Source organism: Eumetopias jubatus, unplaced genomic scaffold (genome assembly GCF_037043125.1).
Source record: "Eumetopias jubatus isolate StellerSeaLion01/CBP00866 unplaced genomic scaffold, mEumJub1_p1.0 scaffold_5, whole genome shotgun sequence".
In the NCBI taxonomy this organism is placed as follows: Eukaryota; Metazoa; Chordata; class Mammalia; order Carnivora; family Otariidae; genus Eumetopias; species Eumetopias jubatus.
Window position 1 is genome coordinate 32,910,893 of NW_028274811.1, and position 19,258 is coordinate 32,930,150.

The 19,258-nt window shown below is 55.8% G+C and overlaps 1 protein-coding gene across 5 annotated transcripts in view; it reads right to left on the bottom strand.

Annotated features, from left to right (window-relative positions):
* Positions 1–19,258, bottom strand: part of NRG2 (neuregulin 2) — a 179,726-nt gene that overhangs the window by 15,150 nt on the left and 145,318 nt on the right. For 2 of the 5 annotated variants that reach the window (XM_028103663.1, XM_028103662.1), the window contains exons 3-5: positions 16,034–16,152; positions 6,362–6,482; positions 321–397 (exon numbers count right to left, since the gene is read on the bottom strand). In XM_028103663.1, the coding sequence (XP_027959464.1) occupies positions 321–397; positions 6,362–6,482; positions 16,034–16,152 (317 nt within the window). The remainder of the gene's footprint in view (positions 1–320; positions 398–6,361; positions 6,483–16,033; positions 16,153–19,258) is intronic. The other 3 variants (XM_028103664.1, XM_028103661.1, XM_028103665.1) reach the window with 2 other exon arrangements.

Consider the following 19,258-nt stretch of genomic DNA (forward strand, 5'->3'; position numbering starts at 1 on the left):
ACAGGCACGGCAACACCCCGGCACGGGCTCCTGCCGATGCCGGCTGGGTTCCTTGCCACCGTTAGCGCTTTGTACTGGCCTCGCCACTCTGCCCCTTACCTGCAGCCCTGAACTTGCAACCCAAGGATTAGGCCAAAAATGAAAAACAAAGCAAAACAAAACAAAACAAAAGAACTAACAAACCAAAATACAAAAAAGAAAAACAAAACAGCCAAAGATCAAAACAACCAACACCCCTGGCCCTAGGCCCTACGTTGGGGGGGACTGCACCCGGAAGCTTTCTAAGGAGCGGGGACTTGTGTTTGTATCTTCAAACATACTTTGCTTAGGATCTGGCATGTACAATCGCAAAGGCAGTTTCTCCAAACATCTCTGTCCGAAGAATCCGTTTGGACATCTGGAGAAGGAAAAGGGGAAAAATCACAGAACAAACTGGCATCATCCGCGAGGCTCAGGTTAGAAATCAAAGTGCACAGTGATGAATGAGAAAACCAAGTCGGGCACTGGGGCACACTCATCGCTGCAGGGGCTGGAGTCAGGGCTGGGGGGAGGGCTCAAATCTTCCAAATCTCTCTCATAGATGTTGCTCCGTGGGTGGTGGGGGGCAGGGGTGGGGTGGAGAGGAGGATGATTTAGGGAAAGTGGGTGGGGAGATTGGGAACCTCATGCCTAATTGTCCTGTGGCCAGTGAGACTTCCCTTCTGACCTGCCTGGGACCCCGTGAAGCTGGAACGGTAGCCCTTTGGAGCCAGGCAGGCAGGCAGGCAGGGTGCTGGGAGCCTTCCAGAAGACCAAGTTCTGGGAAGCCACTCCTTCCAGACTCTACCAACGGCTTCTCTCCAGGACCCTGGGCAGGTTTTCTCATCCACGAAACAGCCCCCAGAAAGCTCAAAGGAAGACCTCCGGAATGCTGTTTCTAGACTGTATGCCCGTGACAAAAGGGACCTTGGAGATGTTCCATCTGTTCTCTCAAAGAGGGTTCTGTGGCCAAATAAATTTAAGAAATCCATCCCCAGGTTTCCTTGTAGAGCTGCAATGTGCGCTGGCATATGAAAGGCCAGGAAAAGTTTTGTAGAAGGAAAGAGCTAAATATTCCAGTATGTCCCAAATTTATTTGACCATGGAAGATGTTTTTTGAGGAACCCTTGTGAACATGGTTTGGGGAAGGCTGCCCTGAAGCAATACACATGGGGGAAAAAAAGCTTAGTGGGGAACAGGTGAGGTGGAGAGGAGCCGGAATTTACAGCGTCTCAAAGCTGGCCTGCCGGGGCCAGGTGTGAGGCATCTGCCCTCACGTGGCAAGAACCACAATTGCGGGGCAGGGCCAAAGCAGGCTCCCTGAGGGCCCTGAAACCTCTTCCACTCAGGGGTCTCCTGGCTGCCTGGGCCGCCTGTCCTTTCCCCGTGACCTGCTCCTCCATCACTGTCTGGCTCTGGTGGGAGTGCGTCCTCCCCTGTTGGGTCCTCTGCAGCTGCAGAGCACCATCCATGCTCCCTGTTTTTGTCTCTCCCCCCCCCCACCCCCCGTGCACGGTCTTCTCTCTGGCTGCCACTCTATTCTCAAGTGAGTCCCTGTCCTGCAGGTTTCTGGGAGACATGCCCAGCCCTGTACTATCTTCTGAACCCCGGCAAGGCTAGATACCTAAGGGAGGCTTAAAGACAGGGCCAGACTGACCATCCCACCCCCATTCCCCTGCTCAAAGATGGGTTTGGGCTGCCTCTTCCTTATTGGGAAATTAGGTAACTCCATCGCCAGTGTTCCCTCAATAATAGGTCAGGTGTTCCACATGAATCAGTAAACCTCCTCAAGAGGGGAGTGTACTCGACCTCTGAGCATTCTTGTGTATACCAACCATCAGCAACCCCTTGAGCTTATAGGGGATGGTTGCCGTTGGCTGTGATAGACACTCGCAGAACTCCTGTTGCCCCCAGTCTAGCCTGAGGGACTGGGAGTGGTTGGTGGGCAGGCAGCTGGAGTTTCTCTGGGCCTCAATGGCGTCTCCCGCAGGGGAGGCAGGAGGCTGGTCCTTGCAGGGCTGGTAGTAGATGTGTAGGAATGCCTGGCCAGTGCGTAGCTGTGGAGGGCTGGGAAGCGTGTCTGGAGAACGTGGCGGGAGGTGGGGGTTACAATGGACTTGATGCACACTCATCCTGTTGAACAGGGTGGCAAGGAGGAGGAGGCTACCACCTTGTCAGTACATCCTTCTCTGGTCTAAGCATCCCACCCGGGAAAATGCAGGTCATTGCTAAGGCTTCCCAACCAGCTCCAGTCAGGCTCAGCTCTCCTTCCTCAGCTCTCAGAGATTGATGTCCACTTGGGGTGGGGGCTGGAGGGGAGAAGTGATTATTAAAGCAGTAGCAGCTTTGGGGATGGAGGATAAAGACCCAGGAAGTTGCCAAAATGACTCTCAGAATCCTCAAAGGAATAGGAAAGAGATAGGTTTGTGTCCAATGTCTGAGATTAGCCCGGCTCTTGTGTGTGTTTGAGAGAGAGAGAGTGGGGTAGTTCAGGGGCAGGAGGGGCAAAGGGGGAATTGATTCCCACTGCTGACAGGCAGGGATGCTGTCCCATGGCTCTTGGAGACCAATGACAACAAGTAAGCACATCCCTGCATTGCTGATCCCACACCCAGCCTGGACTAACCCGACTGTAGTCTCCTATCTTTCATGGCCACTGAGTTGTACAGCTCCAGGTGGCACCATGGGTACGGTCTCTAACACGAATGTGCCCCCTGGAGTTGTGTAATATGGTCCTAATCTTCCTGCCCTGGGGAAGCGTCTTCCCCACTGGCTGAGCAAAAGAGGGCAGTGGGGGATGGGCACCCCATACTGTTCTTTGGGTACTAGATCTTTCTAGCAGGCTCCTGGACTCTCCTTACTCCTGCTTGTTAAGAATGAGCCACGTCCAGGAGCCTGGGGCTTCCCTGGGGACGATTCTGGGGGTGGGCCTACAGCCTTGCTACCCTGCGCTCAGGACCAGGTAGCGGGGTTCGGGCTGCATAAACCTCTCAACCACGAGGGGGGGTTCTGACTCCATGTGGGGAGCTGGCTGGTAGTGGGTAGGTTCCCACTGAAACAGGGATGGGCCCTCTGAGATTCCGGGGCCCAAGGGCCAGATGAGAAGGAGTGGCAGGTCATAGCTTTCTCAGCCCTCCCCCAAGTCACCCACTGTGACTGTGGGAAGGTCTGTGCCCAGGGCTGGAGAAGAGCAGAGGTGAGACGGGCAGAGAGGAGAGCCCACGGGCTATATCTGGGGTGACAGAGAGGTTGGGGCTCTGCCTCCCCGTTTTCCCACCCACCTCCCGGGCCTCAGTTTCTCCTTTTGGTAGCCTGGGGATAATGCCATGTGTGCTGCCCTCACCCGGGGGAGGGGGAGGATGAAGGATGAGCGTGTGCCCCGGGCACTGGAAGGGGGGGAGGGTCTCCGGCCTCATGAGGGGTGGGGTGGAGATGTGGAGACGATGAGCAGGCAGATGGGGATGGGATGGGAGCACCACCTGGACATGGGGTGGGGCAGGTGGGGGGGGGATGAGCTTGATGGGAGAGGGAGGCATGCCACTGGTATGTGCACAGGGCTGGAAAGAGTCTTGTTCTGTCATCATCCCCTGAACCAGTCCCCAAGAGTCACGCACCAACCGTGCTCCACAAAAACACGGAGAGAAGAGGAGAAAGCAGCGAGAAGTGCGGAGGCCCCTGTCTGGCCCAGACAGGGGACAGTCGCCTGGATTTGGACCCCCATTTTCCAATCCCCCTAAGTTTTCTTTTTTAAAACAAAATTCAGTATCCGTGATACTGTTTATTTTGGCTCTGAATTCCAGAAAAACAGGAGGGATGGAGTGTGCCTGCTTCCCAACACTCCCTGCAGGGCTCAGAACCAATACACAACGACAAGTGTCAGAAAACCAGGAAGGAAAACTGATTTGTATAGAAACTGGAATGAAACTGACCAGTCTAGTTTCATTATCCAAGCTAAGCGGAAATGCAAAAAAATCAAAATAAAAAGTAAACAAACAGCACAAATGGTAAGACGTGAGTTCCATTTCCTAGATTCTTTCCTTTTTATTCCATTCAGGTGTCATCAGGAATCCCAAGAGGCCTGCCCCCCACTTCCCTCCCAGCTCACCCGCCCCCAGAATGGCCTCTGGGTTCTGCCCTGCCCCCCTCCCCCCTGTCCTTCTCCAGCACAGCTCTGAGGACCTGCCCTCCTGAAAGTGATCCTCACCGGGGACGCCCCTCTCCCCTGAGGGCTCAGGGAGTCAGGGAAAGTTGGTTCCAGGAGCCCTGGCTGGGACTGACCTAGGGCAGGTTGAAATGGGGAGGTCGTGGTTTGGGGTACCAACTTCAAGTTCTAAGTAGTGAACCCCAGTTGCCCACAGGACACCATCTTCACTATGATTGAGGCTCCTGCCCTCTGTTTCTCTCAGATTTAGCTGGGTGTGACTAGGAGGGTCCTAGGGGTACAGCCTTGCTGGCAGGACCCTGTGGGAACCCATATAGCTCATCACACCCCTTTCCACACTGAACGCTAGCACTGGAGCTCTGGGCCCCCATGGCCTTCCTCGGCCCTGGCACCTGTCCTGGGTCGCTGAAGCCTTCCCTGCCTGGAGCCAGGGCTGATCTCAGTGATGCTGCTAGATTCCTTCAAGGTTCCAGTGTCCGAGGGGCTAGGGAAGAGGAAAGGCCTGGTGTGTGTGTGTGTGTGTGTGTGTGTGTGGGTGTGTGGGTGTGTGGGTGTGTGTGTGTGTGTGTGTCGGGGAGTAAAAGAAGAGGGGCATACAGGGCTGGGGGATGTCTGTGAGGTATATCAGAACCCTTATGAGTTTCTATAGATCTCCTGCAGAGAGCTCAGAGTGTTTTCACAGCTAGAATGTTCCCCAGGGTCTGTTGCATGAATGTGGCAGCCTCCTAGAGGCAGAAGAAGGGGAAGGATGAGGGGCTGAGTCCAGGCTGAGAAGTTCCCTGGGGGACCTGCTGTTGTTGGGACAGTCCCCGGAAATTCAGGATGGGGGAGGCCAGTAAGGGGATGGCAGCAGGTGAAGGGTGGGGCTGGGGGGAGGCCAGCAAAGGAGGCCAGCTGGGGCAAGAGGCCCAGATCTGCTTGGCAGTCCAGGCCCACCCAGCCCAGTACTGAGGGGAAAGTGTCAAGGAGGCACCCTCATTGTCACCTTGTGAGGTGGAGGGGTCTTGGGCTAAGGCTGTAGTCAATGGGGAGATGCAGCTTTGGAGCTGGAGTCCAGAGGCAGGAGAGCTGAGAAGTGCTGAATCTGACCTTGTCTGTGGGAAGGGCAAATGCCTCTCTCTGATCTCCACCAGTACTCTGGTGGCCTCTGCCCAGATGCCATGGGAATGGGGCAACTGTGGCACCTCGCCAGGGTCCTAGGCTTGGGGTGCTTTGAAAACCCAAAGTTGTGAACTAGTGCCCCCCCCCCCCCCCAACCTCGATCTGGCCAGAACCTGTGCTGCTCTCACCAAGCTCTCCCTCCGGCTCCTCATTCACAACTGTGGGTTGTGAATGGACAGCTGGACCTGAACAAGCCCTGGACTACTGTGCTCCCATCTGCCCTGCTGGTTAAGGGGAGCGGGATGGAGATCCTGCTGGGGAGCCTTGCCTGGCTGGAGGTAGAGGGGCCCCAGCTTGAGCTTCTTCTCAACCCTGACCTCCCTCATTGGGCCACACCCAGAGCCGTATCCTCACTGGTGTCCTTTCACTCCACAGAGAGGGGCTGGGGTCGGAAATGGAACAAGTAGCACCCAGGGCACAGCTGGACACTGGGCAGGGAGAGCAGCCAGGTCTTGCGGTGAGCACTGGATGCAGGGTCCTCTTCTCCCCTCAAGGCTAGGAGAGCAGACCCTTCACTACCAAGGGCACTGGGAGTTGTGCTTTGCCTGACCCTGCCAAGCTCTTCACTGCTGGGGAAGACACACCCTGGGAGATGTTCCTCAGAACACAGTTTGGAGAGTTGCTGAGAGATGGGAGGAGACAGAGGGGAGGGGAGAGAGAGCGGGAGGGGGAGAGAGAGAGAGCAGGAGGGGGAGAGAGAGAGAGAACCCAGTGCTCAGTGCCTAGGGCATAGACTGGCATCCCCATCTCCCTAAAAGGTGTTAGCGAAAGGGTGGACACTGGGAGGTGGGGTGGGTCGGGGCCTGAGAAACTGGCACTGCAGAAGCCCCGAGCTCTTGAGGGTAGACAGCTCCCTCGATGCCCAGGAAGGGCTAGGGAGAGGGGCAAACCTCCCTGTCTACAACCCTTGGGGACCCCATGTCCGTGGCTTGAAGCGCACGTTTCCTAGAGCCCTCGGCTTCTGCCCCAGCCTCTCTCACCCTACTCTTGCCCCTCTGCCCGCCCCCACCGGTTACTTACTTGCAGGAGAGCTGGTTGATGCCCTCGATGTAGTAGCAGACACCTCCATTGACACAATAGGACTTGGCTGTCTCGTTGCACTTCCGGGCGTGCCCCGACCAGGATGACAGAGTGGTACTCACTGGAGGTATGAGAGACACGTGCCAGTGACCCACTAAGACCACCTCTGGGCCCCAGGAACCACCTCTTTGCTGGCCCTTCATGGCCCATCTCAGAGCTGGAAGATCAGGAACCGCAGGAATAACTTGAGAGGGGAGGTCTGGTGGTTCCTCCCAGTCACCACCAAGGCAAAGGGGAGGCCACCAGGAGCTCTGACCATTTGCCCAGCACCACCCTGCACCTGTACTCTGGGCCGAAGTACCCAAACCTCCAAAGGCCAGGACGATTTTCTCTATTTGGGAGGAGATGAGAAGCTAGCGGAAAATGCTCCTTCTACCTGGAATAAGAGCCCACTTCTTGCCTGCCTTTCTGGGGGCTCCACCATAGGTAGATGAGACATCCTGTCTTTTGTGGGCTGCAGGGAGGAGACCTCTACATCCATCTGCGCTGCTTGGGATCTCGAGGTGGCCAGGAGGTGGCTGGAAGGGAGCTGGGCTTGGAGGGGAATGGCCCTTCTGGAGACTCGTTCTCTAAGATCTCAAGAGACATGAGGAGAATCTTAGCTCCCACGTCTTCCTCCTTTGTCAGAGGGAACAAGACTCTCAGGACTGCTACAAAGGCCACTATGCCCCTCTCCATAAGCACCCAGGGTTTTCTTTGCCTCTGCCCTCGTCAGGCAGCCCCATCCTCCCCCACTCAGTCAGCTGCTGCGCCTGAAGGGAGCCTCTAGGCCTCGACAGCCCAGGCTATAAACCCTGGAGGTCAGGCTGCTGGAGAGGAGGTGGGATGGGTAGAGGCCTGCAGAGTGGCTGGGACGTGGACGCTGGGTGAGCGTGAAACGGGGCCTTCAGGCTGCCAACCCAGACCGCCCATCTGATGGATTAGATTCATTCGCTAAATGAAAATAACTCAAGTTCTGCCCCCCCTCCCCCCCCCCCCCCCCCCCGCCGGGGATGGCATCCAGAAACCTGGTTTCAAGGGAAAAGTCTTGCCCCCAGTGCTGGTTTCCATCTGTGAGCCAATGCCTGAGGCCATGTATATCCAGACTGGGTAGCACCTCAGCCTCTGGGGCTCCCAGCATCTCTTGCTCCCACCCAGCAGCGGCCTCCTGCCTGAGGTGGCCCACCCTACCTCGGCTGCTCCTGTCTCCTCAGGGGTATCGAGTCCCTCCCCGCCCCCTCCCCGTGGTGATGGGGTTGGGAGGAGGAGGGGGAGGGCAGGCACTTGGCGCCCTCAGTGTTTAGACATGTGGGAGACAGATGGAGCGCGGGGACTGGGGGTATATACACATCTCTGCCTCTGTGTATGTCTGAGGAGCTCGCCGATAAAACCCGGCGGGCAGGGCCAGCTCCCGCTTTCCCCTCCACATCGTGCCTGTGGCCGCTCTGGCCCACCGCCCCCCTGAGCCCCGCCTCTGTGGAGGTCTCCTCCCACACACACCGCCACACTCAGCTGGGACAGGAGGCCTCTGCTGGTCGCTGCCCACTCTGGGTCAGGAAGACCCAGGGAACCAAGAAAGGGACAGAGAGAAATAGCTGAGGTGACCCTGCCTGCGAGTTGCAAAATCCGTTGCTCTGGAGGACACCAGAGGTTGCCCTGCCCTTCGGTTATGTTGCCAAGGAGGAGTGAAGGAAAGGGGCAGGGGAATGCCTGGCCGGAGTCAGTGTGTGTTGTGACAAGGCCGCAGGGCTCCCGACGCCTGGTTGAGCATCCTCACCAGCCAGCTAGTCCCCCGTCAGCCCCGAGGCTTGACATGAGCCGGCGAATGCAGATATGATATGGACCACAGGCTTGGGTCCTCTCGTGGGTGTTGGCTAAGGCAGAGAAGTCTTGGCTTGTGGACCACAGGCTTGATTACCTCCGTGGCCGTGGGTGGCAGAGACTGCCCATAGCTATGCTGGCTGAGCAGTGGACAGCAGGGAGGATGGTGGCTGGGGCCACAGCTGTATACCTGGGCCTGTCCACGTGCATGTCTGTGCTCATGGAGGCCTTGGGAGGCAGGCGATGGCTCCCGAAGGAAGATGTGGCCTCAGCTGGGATGCACGGCCTGTGCTGGACTCCCCTCAAGGCAGCATGTCTATGCTCCCTTGTCAGCATATCCGTCTTCCTTCACTGTGTCTGCCCACGCTTGGGGAAGTAAAGGTGACATCTACACTCCAAGTTGGAGAGTCTGGCTGCTCCCTTGACCACCCCCCCAACTGGGATGGCCCCTAGTCTCCCCAAATGGGGCTCCTGATCATCTGCCAGGCCACTTGCTTCCCCAGGCTTACCGTCCCACTGACTGAGCAGCACAGACCAAAGACCTGGAGGGCATCTTTCATTTCTTCTCCTCCTCTGTTTTCCCCATCCATCTATCACCGAGGCTGTCTTTCTGCCTGTTCACAAGGCTCCGGCCACATGTCTCCACCACTTCCCAGCCCAGGCCTCCACGGTCTCTTTCTTGGATGACTGCAGCAGCCTCCTCACTGGTCTTTCTGCCCTCACTCTTGCCTTCAGCTCTCCCCTTTTTGCCTCCCTGCTGTCAAAGTGGTCTTTAAAATAGGTAAAAGGGATCAAGCACTTCCATTCTCAAAATCCTCCAATGGCTTCCATTTTCCCTCAGCAAAGGCCCCCAACTCCTCTCCCACTTCATGTCCTGTCCCTCTCTTGCGGTATCTTAAGACTGTACCGGCTTAGGCCAGCTCCTCTAACAAGCTAGGGGTCTTCCTGGCCAGGACTTCCAAAATATCGGTGTCTCAGAGAGGCTGCCCAGGCTCCTCCCCTTCTCTTAGCTGCATACGCTTGTACTTAGAGTACTTATTCTAACATAATTAAATGCCGAGCTCCTCCACCAGCATGTAAGCTCCATCTAGGCAGGGTCCATGTCTGTCTCGTTCACCAATGAACTCCAGTGTTTAGAGTAGTGCATGACATGTAACAGGTGCCTAACAAGTATTTACAAATATCTGTCATGAGCAAATGAACATCTGATTTTTCGGAGTAAGGTGCCTTCTACTACCATCCAGGAGCTCGTCTGGTCAACTTGGCCTGATGATAATTTTCCATAGACTAAAGCATTGTCTCCTATTACACGCAAATCTTCCCGGAAGGTCATCGGGGAAATGCAAATCAAAACCACAGTGAGATGCCACTTCACACCCCCCTTGGATGGCTATAATAAAAAAGATGGACCAGAACCAGTGGTGGTGAAGATGTGGAGAATGTGGAATCCCTATACCTTGCTGGGGGACATATAAAATGGTGCAGCCACTTTGGAACACGGTCTGGTAGCTCCTCAAAAAATTAAACAGAGTTTACCATATGGCCAGGCAATTCCACTTCTAGGTATATACCCAAGAGAACTAGACACCTGTGTGCGCACCGAAAACTTGTTCTGCATGTTACAGCAGCATAATTCATGAAAGCCCAGATGGGGAAAAACTTGGATGACCCAACAACCCAAATCATTGACTGGGATAAACAAAATGTGGACTAGCCATGTAATGGAGTACTGTGCAGCCATGAAAAGGAAAGAAGTACTGGTATGTGCTACAGTATGGACGAACCTCAAAACCATTATGGTAAGTGGAAGAAAGCACTCATCAAAGGCCACATACTGTATGACTCTAATTATATGAAAAGTCCAGAATAGGTAAATCCATAGAAGCAGAAAATAGATTTGTGGTTGCCAGAAGCAGAGGGGTGGGGGCATGGGGAGTGAATGCTAATGGGCATGGGGTTTCTTTTTGAGGTGATGAAAGTGTTTTGGAATTAGTGGTAATGGTCGTTCAACCTTGTGAATATACTAAAAGCCACTGAATTATATAGTCTAAAAAGGGTGAATTTTATGGTCTGTAAGTTATACCTCAAAAATTTTTGATTTTGCCTGGGGGGCGCCTGCGGGGCTCAGTCAGTTGAGCGTCTGCCTTCGGTTCAGGTCATGATCCCAGGGTCCTGGGATCGAGTCCAGCGACGGGCTCCCTGCTCAGTGGGGAGCCTGCTTCTCCCTCGCCCTCTGCCCCTCCCCCCACTCGTGCTCTCTCTCGCTCTCTCTCTCTCTCTCTCGAATAAATAAAATCTTAAAAGTGCCTGGAAGAATGGCTAAAATCAAAAACATAAGGAACACCATGTGTTGGTGAGGTGGGGGAGAAAAAAGGACCCTAAATGCACTGTTGGTGGGAATATAAACAGGGGCAGCCGCTGTGGAAAATAGTATGAAAATATTAAAAATAGAATTACCATATGATCCAGTAATTCCACTACTGGGTATTTACCCAAAGAATATGAAAACACTAATTCAAAAACACATGTGCACCCCTATGTTTACTGCAGCATTATTCACAACAGCCAAGATATGGAAGCAACCCAAGTGTCCATCCACAGATGAATGGATAAAGAATGGAATATTACTCAGCCATAAAAAAGAATGAAATCTTGTTATTTGCAATGTAGATGGATCTAGAGGGTACAAAGCTAAGTGAAATAATACAATCAGAGAAAAACAAATACCATGTGATTTCACTCCTATGTGGAATTTAAGGAACAAAACAAAGGAACAAAGAAAAAGACAACCCAGAAGTCTCTTCACTCTAGAGAACAAACTGATGGTGACCAGAGGGGAGGTGGGTGGGGGAATGGGTGAAATAGGTGTTGGGGATGAGAAGTACATTTGTGGTGGGCACAGGGTAAGGCACAGAATTGCTGAATCCCTCTATTGTACACCTGAAACTGATAGGCACGTTAATTACATTGGAATTAAAATTAAAAATGCCTGGAAGGGTAAACCCAGGAGGCCTCCCTCAGTCATTAGCGTCTTGGTGGGCGTGAGCTTTCCGAGGCTCTAAGGAGGGAAGGGCCAGGAGACACTGTCCCTGCTGCTGACTGCTGCAATTCCTCTCCACTGCTCATGGGGAAACCTCCACTTACCTTTCAGGGCCCCGATCAAGTGATCTCCCTTCATCAAAGCTCCCACCCACCTGCCCATGTTGCCCCCTTTCCTGTGGGTAAAGTTGCCCCCTTTCCTGTGGGTAAAGTTGCCCTTCCTCTTTCATGTGTTAGGACAGGCAGATGCTTTGAGTTTGGGTTTTGGCGTCCTGCCCGGAACTTTGGGGGACTTCGCTGGGAGCCAAGGCTATGACTCCCCAGAGCTCTGAACCTGGTCTTTCTGAGTAAGGCCTTGCTGAATAGGTGAGCGAGAGAGCAGGTGTGTGTGTGTGTGTGTGTGTGTGTGTGTGTGTGTGTGTGTGTGTGTGTGTGTGTGTGTGTGTGTGTGTACACGCACAGTGAGCCTTTCTAAGCCCCCAGGTGAGGGACAGGCCCAGAAGCCTCTGCAGGGCTTCCGCGGTCCTGTGACTCCCCAGGTCAAATCTGCGTCCGTTCTGGGGCGGAGCGAAGCCCAGCTGCACATCCTGGGACTGGGACAGCCACCTCAGGACGTTCCCAAGTTCTCTTTCAGCTGGGGATGAGGCAGCTGGTTTCCCGAACTCCGAGGTGGGCTGGACCAAGCTGATTGTTTTATTAAAAGCCCCACACACTTCCTGCTGACTCCTCCTCCCAGGCAACCAGGGAGGCAGTGTCTTGTGAGCTGGCAGAGCTGCGACTGTAAGCAGGGTCTGCTCCGATTTGGGGAAGGAGCCTCAAGCTCCGCAGGAACAGAGCCCAAGCAGGCCGCCAGGGTCCCAGCGATGCCCCTGGTGCGACCACTGCTCCTTGGGCCCTCCCATGCCCTCTTCTGGCCACCCCACCATTGTGGCCCTGGCTTCCCTGGGGCCTGGGCGGGCCAAGCCAACTTGGGATGAGTCACAGGGGGGCAGGCACAGCTCCCCGCTACCCGCCCTCCACCTCCGCCCCAGGGTGTGGTTGCTGCAGGTCTTCTGGGCTCCATGGGTAAACAAGGAGCCTGGGCATCTCTGCCTGTGGAAACGGTGCCCCCACAGGGGCCTCCTGATGCCCCGCAGTGGCCCTGTTCATCACCCCATGTTAAGGGTAGGGGCCTGCCAGGGACTGAACAGGGCAACAGAAGAGGTGGGGTGACTGTGTGGGTGTGGGTGTGTGTGTGCTGGGGGCTAGGTGCACAGGATGTCCGTCTCAATATCAAACTCAATCTTCAAATTTTACGGGGAAAGAGTCTAGAGATCATCTGGCTCAGCCTTCAGCTGGGGAAATGGAAGACAAGTGAGGTGGAGTAAGTCTCCCAGGCTCACAGAGCTCGGAAGAGACCAAAGCTCGGGACTCTCTGTTGCTCAGGCCGGCTGCTCTCATGCTGGGCTGGAGGAGAGGCAAGGAGCCCTGGGGGCAGCCCTCCGGGCCCAGCCCGAACCTCCACTGCCCGGTCCCTAACCGATCCGAACAGGGGCTGCTGAGCGCAGACAGGAGCTCCTGTGCAGCGCGGGGCTGCGGTGCATCTGAGGGATCTTTCAATGGTCTCCAGCCTCAGACCCCAAGACCGGCACCGGAGTGAGGCTGGTACTGTGGTTTTTCTGCACGGCAGCCCTGCCCTCTTCCTCTGCTGACAGCACCCCTCTAGGAAAGCACCCCCCCACCCCGGCCCCGTGTAGTTCGGGCAGGGCCATCCCTCGCTGGACTCTGCGCCTCTATCCCCTTGGCAGGCTCACAAGCCTGGCGAGGATACCACCCCATCCCCTGAGGCCAGTGACTGGGCCAAGCGGGGCACGTGAACTAAGCAGGACCCACTGGCATCCGTCCTTGGGGTCATGTGAGGGATGCAGAGGAGAGCTGTCTGTGTTCCCTGGGTGGGAGGCCGGGATGATGTGAAACGTGGAGCTGTCTGAGGCCATGGCCTCTTCTTCCCTGTCCGGTCCCCAAACATGGGAGAAGCCCATTCTACAGAAGGGGAGAAGGAGTATAACACTCAGTGGGAGAGGGCATCCTGAACCCTATTTGAGTACTCGGACTCCGTCGTGTCTGAGCCCGGTTCTACCTCTGGATTTCTCAGTTTTATAAACCAATAAGTACATTCCTTAAGTAGTTTTAAGTTGGGTTCTTGTCAGGTTCTTTTTTTTTTTTTTAAATTATTTATTTAAGTGATCTCTACACCCAACAAGCTCACAACGCTGAGATCAAGAGTTGCATGCTCTACTGACTGAGCCAGCCAGGTGCCCCTCCTGCCCATTCTAACCAAGAAAATCTTGAACCAAACAAGAAACATCAAGTCCAGAATGGATTTAAGAATGTCTGCCCACTATGGCTGGAGGTAACAGGTGCTGGACACCTAGCATGGTCCATTTTCCTGGGCTTGGGACAGTTGGGGAGGAGCCGGGGGGGGCACGTACCCCCCTGGGGCCTGTGGGAGTCAGTAAAGGCCTTGGAGCAGGTTATAAGTCCTTTTCTATATTATTTACCAGGCGCCTACTATAAGCCAGACACTGTGTTAGGCCCTGAGCTAGAGTGGCAATCAGGCAAGACCTAGGCCCACGGAACTCACGGTCTCAGTGTCTGCTAACTACTTTTACATGGTATAGATCTCTCCTTAACCATCAGTTAGACGTGTGGCAGAATATTTAACCTCTTTGAGCTTCAGTCTCAAAAATTATGAGCTACACCATGGGTTTGTCAGAGCTCAAGAGATAGTATAGAATGAGGCACGGAGCAAGCTCTCAGTAAATAGTAGCTCTCCTTGTAACTCCTGGGGAGAGGGCACCATCCCCGCTCTCCCTACTCCTGGCTCACAATTCCACCTGGGAGCAGGACCTGAGTTGGGAATGACACTGTGGTGGGAGGGAGGGGTCGGGGCGGATGGTAGCCTGGGAGAGATAGCATGAGAGGAAGAATAAGAACAGACTGTAGGGGATGACAGTTAGGGCTGGAAAGATCGTTAGGGCCAGGTTGGTGGGCTCTGGGCTGTGGGACGAAGTCCTTGTTCTGTGGCACCACGGGTGGGGGCATGACAAGATGAAAGCATCTTAAGAGGCCATTGCTCTGGTTTAGGTGAATAGAGCTGAAACCTGGGCTGGGTTGCCTCTGAGGTAGGGTTGGAGTGGGAGGTACAGATGTGAGAAAGATCCAGAAAGAAGACAGACCAGGACTTGGAGGCTTGGACCTTTAAGATACAGCGGCAGATTTGCAACAACGTGGATGGAACTGGAGGGTGTGATGCTGAGTGAAATAAGTCCATCAGAGAAAGACATGTATCCTATGACCTCACTGATATGAGGAATTCTTAATCTCAGGAAACAAAGTGAGGGTTGCTGGAGTGGTGGGGGGGGTGGGAGGGATGGGGTGGCTGGGTGATAGACACTGGGGAGGGTATGTGCTATGGTGAGCGCTGTGAAGCATGCAAGACTGTTGAATCACAGATCTGTACCTCTGAAACAAATAATGCAATAGATGTTAAGAAAAAAAAAAGCAGGAGGGGAAGAATGAAGGGGGTAAATCAGAGGGGGAGACGAACCATGAGAGAAGATGGACTCTGAAAAACAAACTGAGGGTTCTAGAGGGGAGGGGGGTGGGGGATGGGTTAGCCTGGTGATGGGTATTAAAGAGGGCACGTTCTGCTTCTGCGTGGAGCACTGGGTGTTATGCACAAACAATGAATCATGGAACACTACATCAAAAACTAATGATGTAATGTATGGTGATTAACATAACAATAAAAAATTAAAAAAAAAACAGCGGCAAGGGAGTCGAGGAGCCTGAGGGGCTGGGAGAACACAGAGACCCCTCACAGTACAGGACAGACTGGGTCTGTACCTGGTTTTCCTCTGAGGGTCCTGGGGCAGGGAACGTTCCACATTCTCTTTAGATAATGCTGGATTTCGGGAGTCCTGGAGGGCTGCCTGGTATAGGCAGGCAAAGGCAGATGCAGGATTCGACTGACAGGGGCGGGACTGGAAGTGAACCCAAAGAACCAGGTAGCCAAATGGTATGCTCAGTGTGTGGGTGTTGGGAGGGGGAGAGCGATTTGTGGGATTTGGAGTTCCTGGGCTAGAGTGGAGGTGTGCGGCCTGAGGACAGGCAGCTCTGGCCGCTTTCCAGCCAAGGGAAAGCAGGCTGCCTGGGTGCCGACACTGGACTGCCACAGGGGAGGTGGGAAGTTAAGGGTGCCATGGTGGCCGTGGGCTTCTGACCTTGCATGTGTTTAAGGGAGAGGCCCACCTGTGGGATAAGGGTCTGCTGCCCGCAGGGGCCAACACAGCCAAGCCTCCTGGCCGTGGCCCCGGGGAGACGGCTGCCTGAACCCAGGGGCCCGGCAAAGCAACAGGCAGTCAGCTCCCACACGCCCAGGGCCTGCCTCTCCCTGGAGCCCCGCTCTTGGCAGCCCAGTCTCCCATAATTGCCTTCTAAAAATATCCTTCCCCTACCCCCACCTCCTGATTTCAAAATATTTAGTTTTCAGGATATTTAAAATGAGAGCTGGCGGCTCTTCCAGGCCCAGATAACAAAGCTAAACATTTATGCTTCAACTGCATTTCTCTGAATCGGCCCAGATCCTGGGGCTTGATATGGCAGCAGCAGGAGGGAGGGGGAGGCAAGTGCAAGATGGATCATGTGCGGGCCTCCTGAGGGCTGGGGGGCAACTGGCCTGCCCCCACCAAACCCCTGCAGGACCCCTCCCTTTGTGGGGGGACCACCTACCGCTGTTGACGTGGAGCCGGCCCCGGACTGTGTCCTTCCCCAGGATGTTCTCAGCCTCGCAGACATACTCCCCAGCGTCCTCCACCTTCACCTTGTTGAACTGGAGTCGTGAGTTCTTTCTGGTTAGGGAGGGGATAAGAGGGGGAGAGATGTGAGCCAAGGCTCAGGCTGGCTGTGGTTCCCCAGCGGTCACCCAGCGGCCACTTTTCCCTACAGAGCCACAGCGGCTGCACAGGGTGGATCGGAAGAAGGTTCTGGGCTCCAGGTGGAATTCTGAGTCCCCCCGGAGCTGGAGGGAGGCCTGGGCGCTCAGGAGAGCGCGGGGTAGAGCTAGTGGCCGCCTGCGTGTTCTTAATCTGTGAGTCCTCCTGCGCACTTTTCCAGGGCTGGACCTTCTTTGTAGCCTTTCTCTGGTGGGGGGGGGGAAGTGAGATCTCCTAAGGAAGTCACGTGGCTACCTCTCTCCTTTCCTTTCAGGGCCCCTCCCCCAGTCCCAGTGTTCCCCTCAAAACAGGGCAGCCACTGCCTCACCAGTTACTCAGCCTTCCCTTGGGAGTGGCAGCCTGCCACTCTGGAGACGGAAGGCCCGTGCCCAGGTCCCTGGGCAGGCCCCCAAGCTAACAGGCTCCCGTGGCACCTGTGCCCAGCCGCCCAGGCCCAACCCGCGGCTCCCCCGCCTTCACCTTAGCCCTGCCACTAGGGGTACTCTGTGGCTTCTCCCCGGGGCTTGAGCGTCCTTCCTTCCTTCATCCACCCATCCATCCATCCATCCATCCATCCATTTAATGTTTACTGAGTGCCTCCTATGAGCTGGAAGCTTGGATCCCTCAAGGGAACAGACAGATCCTGGTCCTTACGGCCTGGCTTGACCCACCTGGCTAACCTAGAGATGGATAGGCAGTACAGATGGGAAAAGGAGTCCTACCGGGGCTTCTGGACTTGTGCGAAGGGACCTGGCAAGACAGAGGCAGAGGTGGATGAGGAGCTGGAGCTGGTGAGGGCCCCATGGACGATTTCCCAGAGCCAGAGGCTGGGAGGCTAGCCTCCGTTGTGAAGGGCTTTGCGCCCCATCCCTGCATGCCGAGTTGTGGGGCCAGGCCTGGGCGGGGATCATGGGCTGTGTGTGACTCCAGGGCACCAGGCCCCGGTTCCCCTCTTCTTTCTGAAGACCCTGCCAAACCTCTCCTTCCTTTCCAGGGTTTCTCTGCCCCTGCCCCAGGGTGCCTGGGCTCTGCGGGGTCTGTTCACGCCTCCCATCCCATCCCATCTCATCCTCTGGCCCAGTGCTCCTCAGGGGCCCCGGGGCCCCTCTGAGCTCTGGATAAAGCCCTAGTGGCCCAGCCTGGGCCCCAGGGGGGAACAAGAAGTAGCATGAAAACTTCCTTACATGACGTAACCTCCTCTCTTTAGTCCCAAATTAAGACACCGGATTCCCAGAATATGTGTAGCGTGTTGGAGGGGTGGTGGAACAGGAGGTAGGGAAGTCCAGCTGCCACTGTCCTAAGCCCAGGGATGAAAAATAGAGCCGTGACGCTGACAGGGGAAGGGCAGGGGAGGCGAGGCTGGGCCGCCGGGTGCGGGAGCCGGAGAATTGACCCCCATCCCCCCTGGGGCTGTGCTTTGGGAACCTGTTTCCTGGGCTCACTGCTGCCTCAGGGGGCCTCTTCCCAGACCTTCTCACTCCAAGATCCTGCAAAGGAGGGTCCATGGGGTTGTCTTGTCAACAGGCCCTTGTTGCTGTGGTGATGTCCTCACCGATGTTTCGGCCACAGCTGTCTGACCGCCCCGTCCCTCCAACCCTTCCCAGCTCAAGCCAGTCTCTGTCTCCTTGGCCTGGTGTCTGCCTACAATCCTCTTCTGTCAATTCAAGTTTGTTCCCTTCATTAAACAGAGCCCTGGAGGCCCCTCTGGCTAAAACAGCATCTCCTTCCTGGCTTTGGCCGAATCCACTGCCACAAAGCCCAGCGGCCCCAGGACCAGGCTTCTCTCACTTCTTGGCCACCAGCAATTCCCCGATACTAGATGAGCAGAGCAGGGGACCACCTGAGGGTCGCAGGGTCAAGGGATAGGGGGCACAGAGCCAGAAGCTCCTTGTCACCCATAGCTGAATTCACAGGAGCTCCCCTTACACCACATCCTAGGTAGCAGGAAAGGTGGAGTTAGGCTCGCAGATCTCTGGAGGGATAAAGGCTGGAAATGGGAGGAAGGCCTTCCCACAGAAGGTTGTGAGGCCTGTGGAAAGTCGGTCCAAGGCTCAGGGAGATGCCTCTCCTTTGAGGAGCTGACAAGAGGCGAGTGGACAGAAACAAGGGTGCCTCGGTTTGCTGGCTGCAGGCACCTTCGTTCTCAGCTGGGTGGTGATCTGGCCAGGGCCGGGGAGGTGGCCCCGGACTTGCAGAAGAGGTCCTGGGGTCGGAGCTGCAGGGTGGGGGCTCTCTGGGTCTCTCAGCCCTGAAGGAGCAGGGGCCGCTACGTTCTCTTGTCAGTCCTAGCTCCAGTCGGAAACCCTGAGGATTCAGGACTCTGTGCCACCTTCCTGGTAGGCCCGATGCCCGCCTGCCACACTGACTCAGGCCTGGCCCTGCAACGGATGCCCGCCCCCCAACCCAGCCAGTTTAACGCTGGCAGGGATGGGATCTGGGCGGCCGCATCCTCCGCCCGCACATTTTCCTCTGTGCCTACCTCCCGCTGCCTGCCTGAGGGGCCTGTTGCAGCTTGCCCCTCATAAATAAGGGAACATGTGGTTCCGCAGGGGAGGGCCCTGTGCCCAGGGCTTGGGGGAGCTGGTTTCCTTCTGGCACAGGACGGCTTGGGCGAGACACCTCAGTGTGGCGGCCCCAGAGACAGCACCAGCTACTGGGGGAGGCGGCCTCTGTAGACCAAGAGCTAGGTCACGACGGAGTGTGGCCGGGCAGATGGAGTACTAGGGTGGCCAGAGAGCAAGCTGTAGTGTGGGCGGAAGGAAAGAGAGGATGCTGCCAGCAAGGAGACTCCTCCTCACATCCCTGGCCCCCATGCCAGGTGAAGTGTGTGTGTGTGTGTGTGTGTGTGTGTGTGGAGGTGGCAGCCCTCTCTGCCACAGCAAGGGAACCCAAGTTCTCCATCATGGCTCACTCCTCCACCCCGTCAACTCACTGCTGGGAGCCCAGGGGCGGGATGGGTGGATCGAGGATGTTTCGGGGCTGCAGCAAATGGGGCAGGGCCCTAATAGGAAGAGGGCAGGGG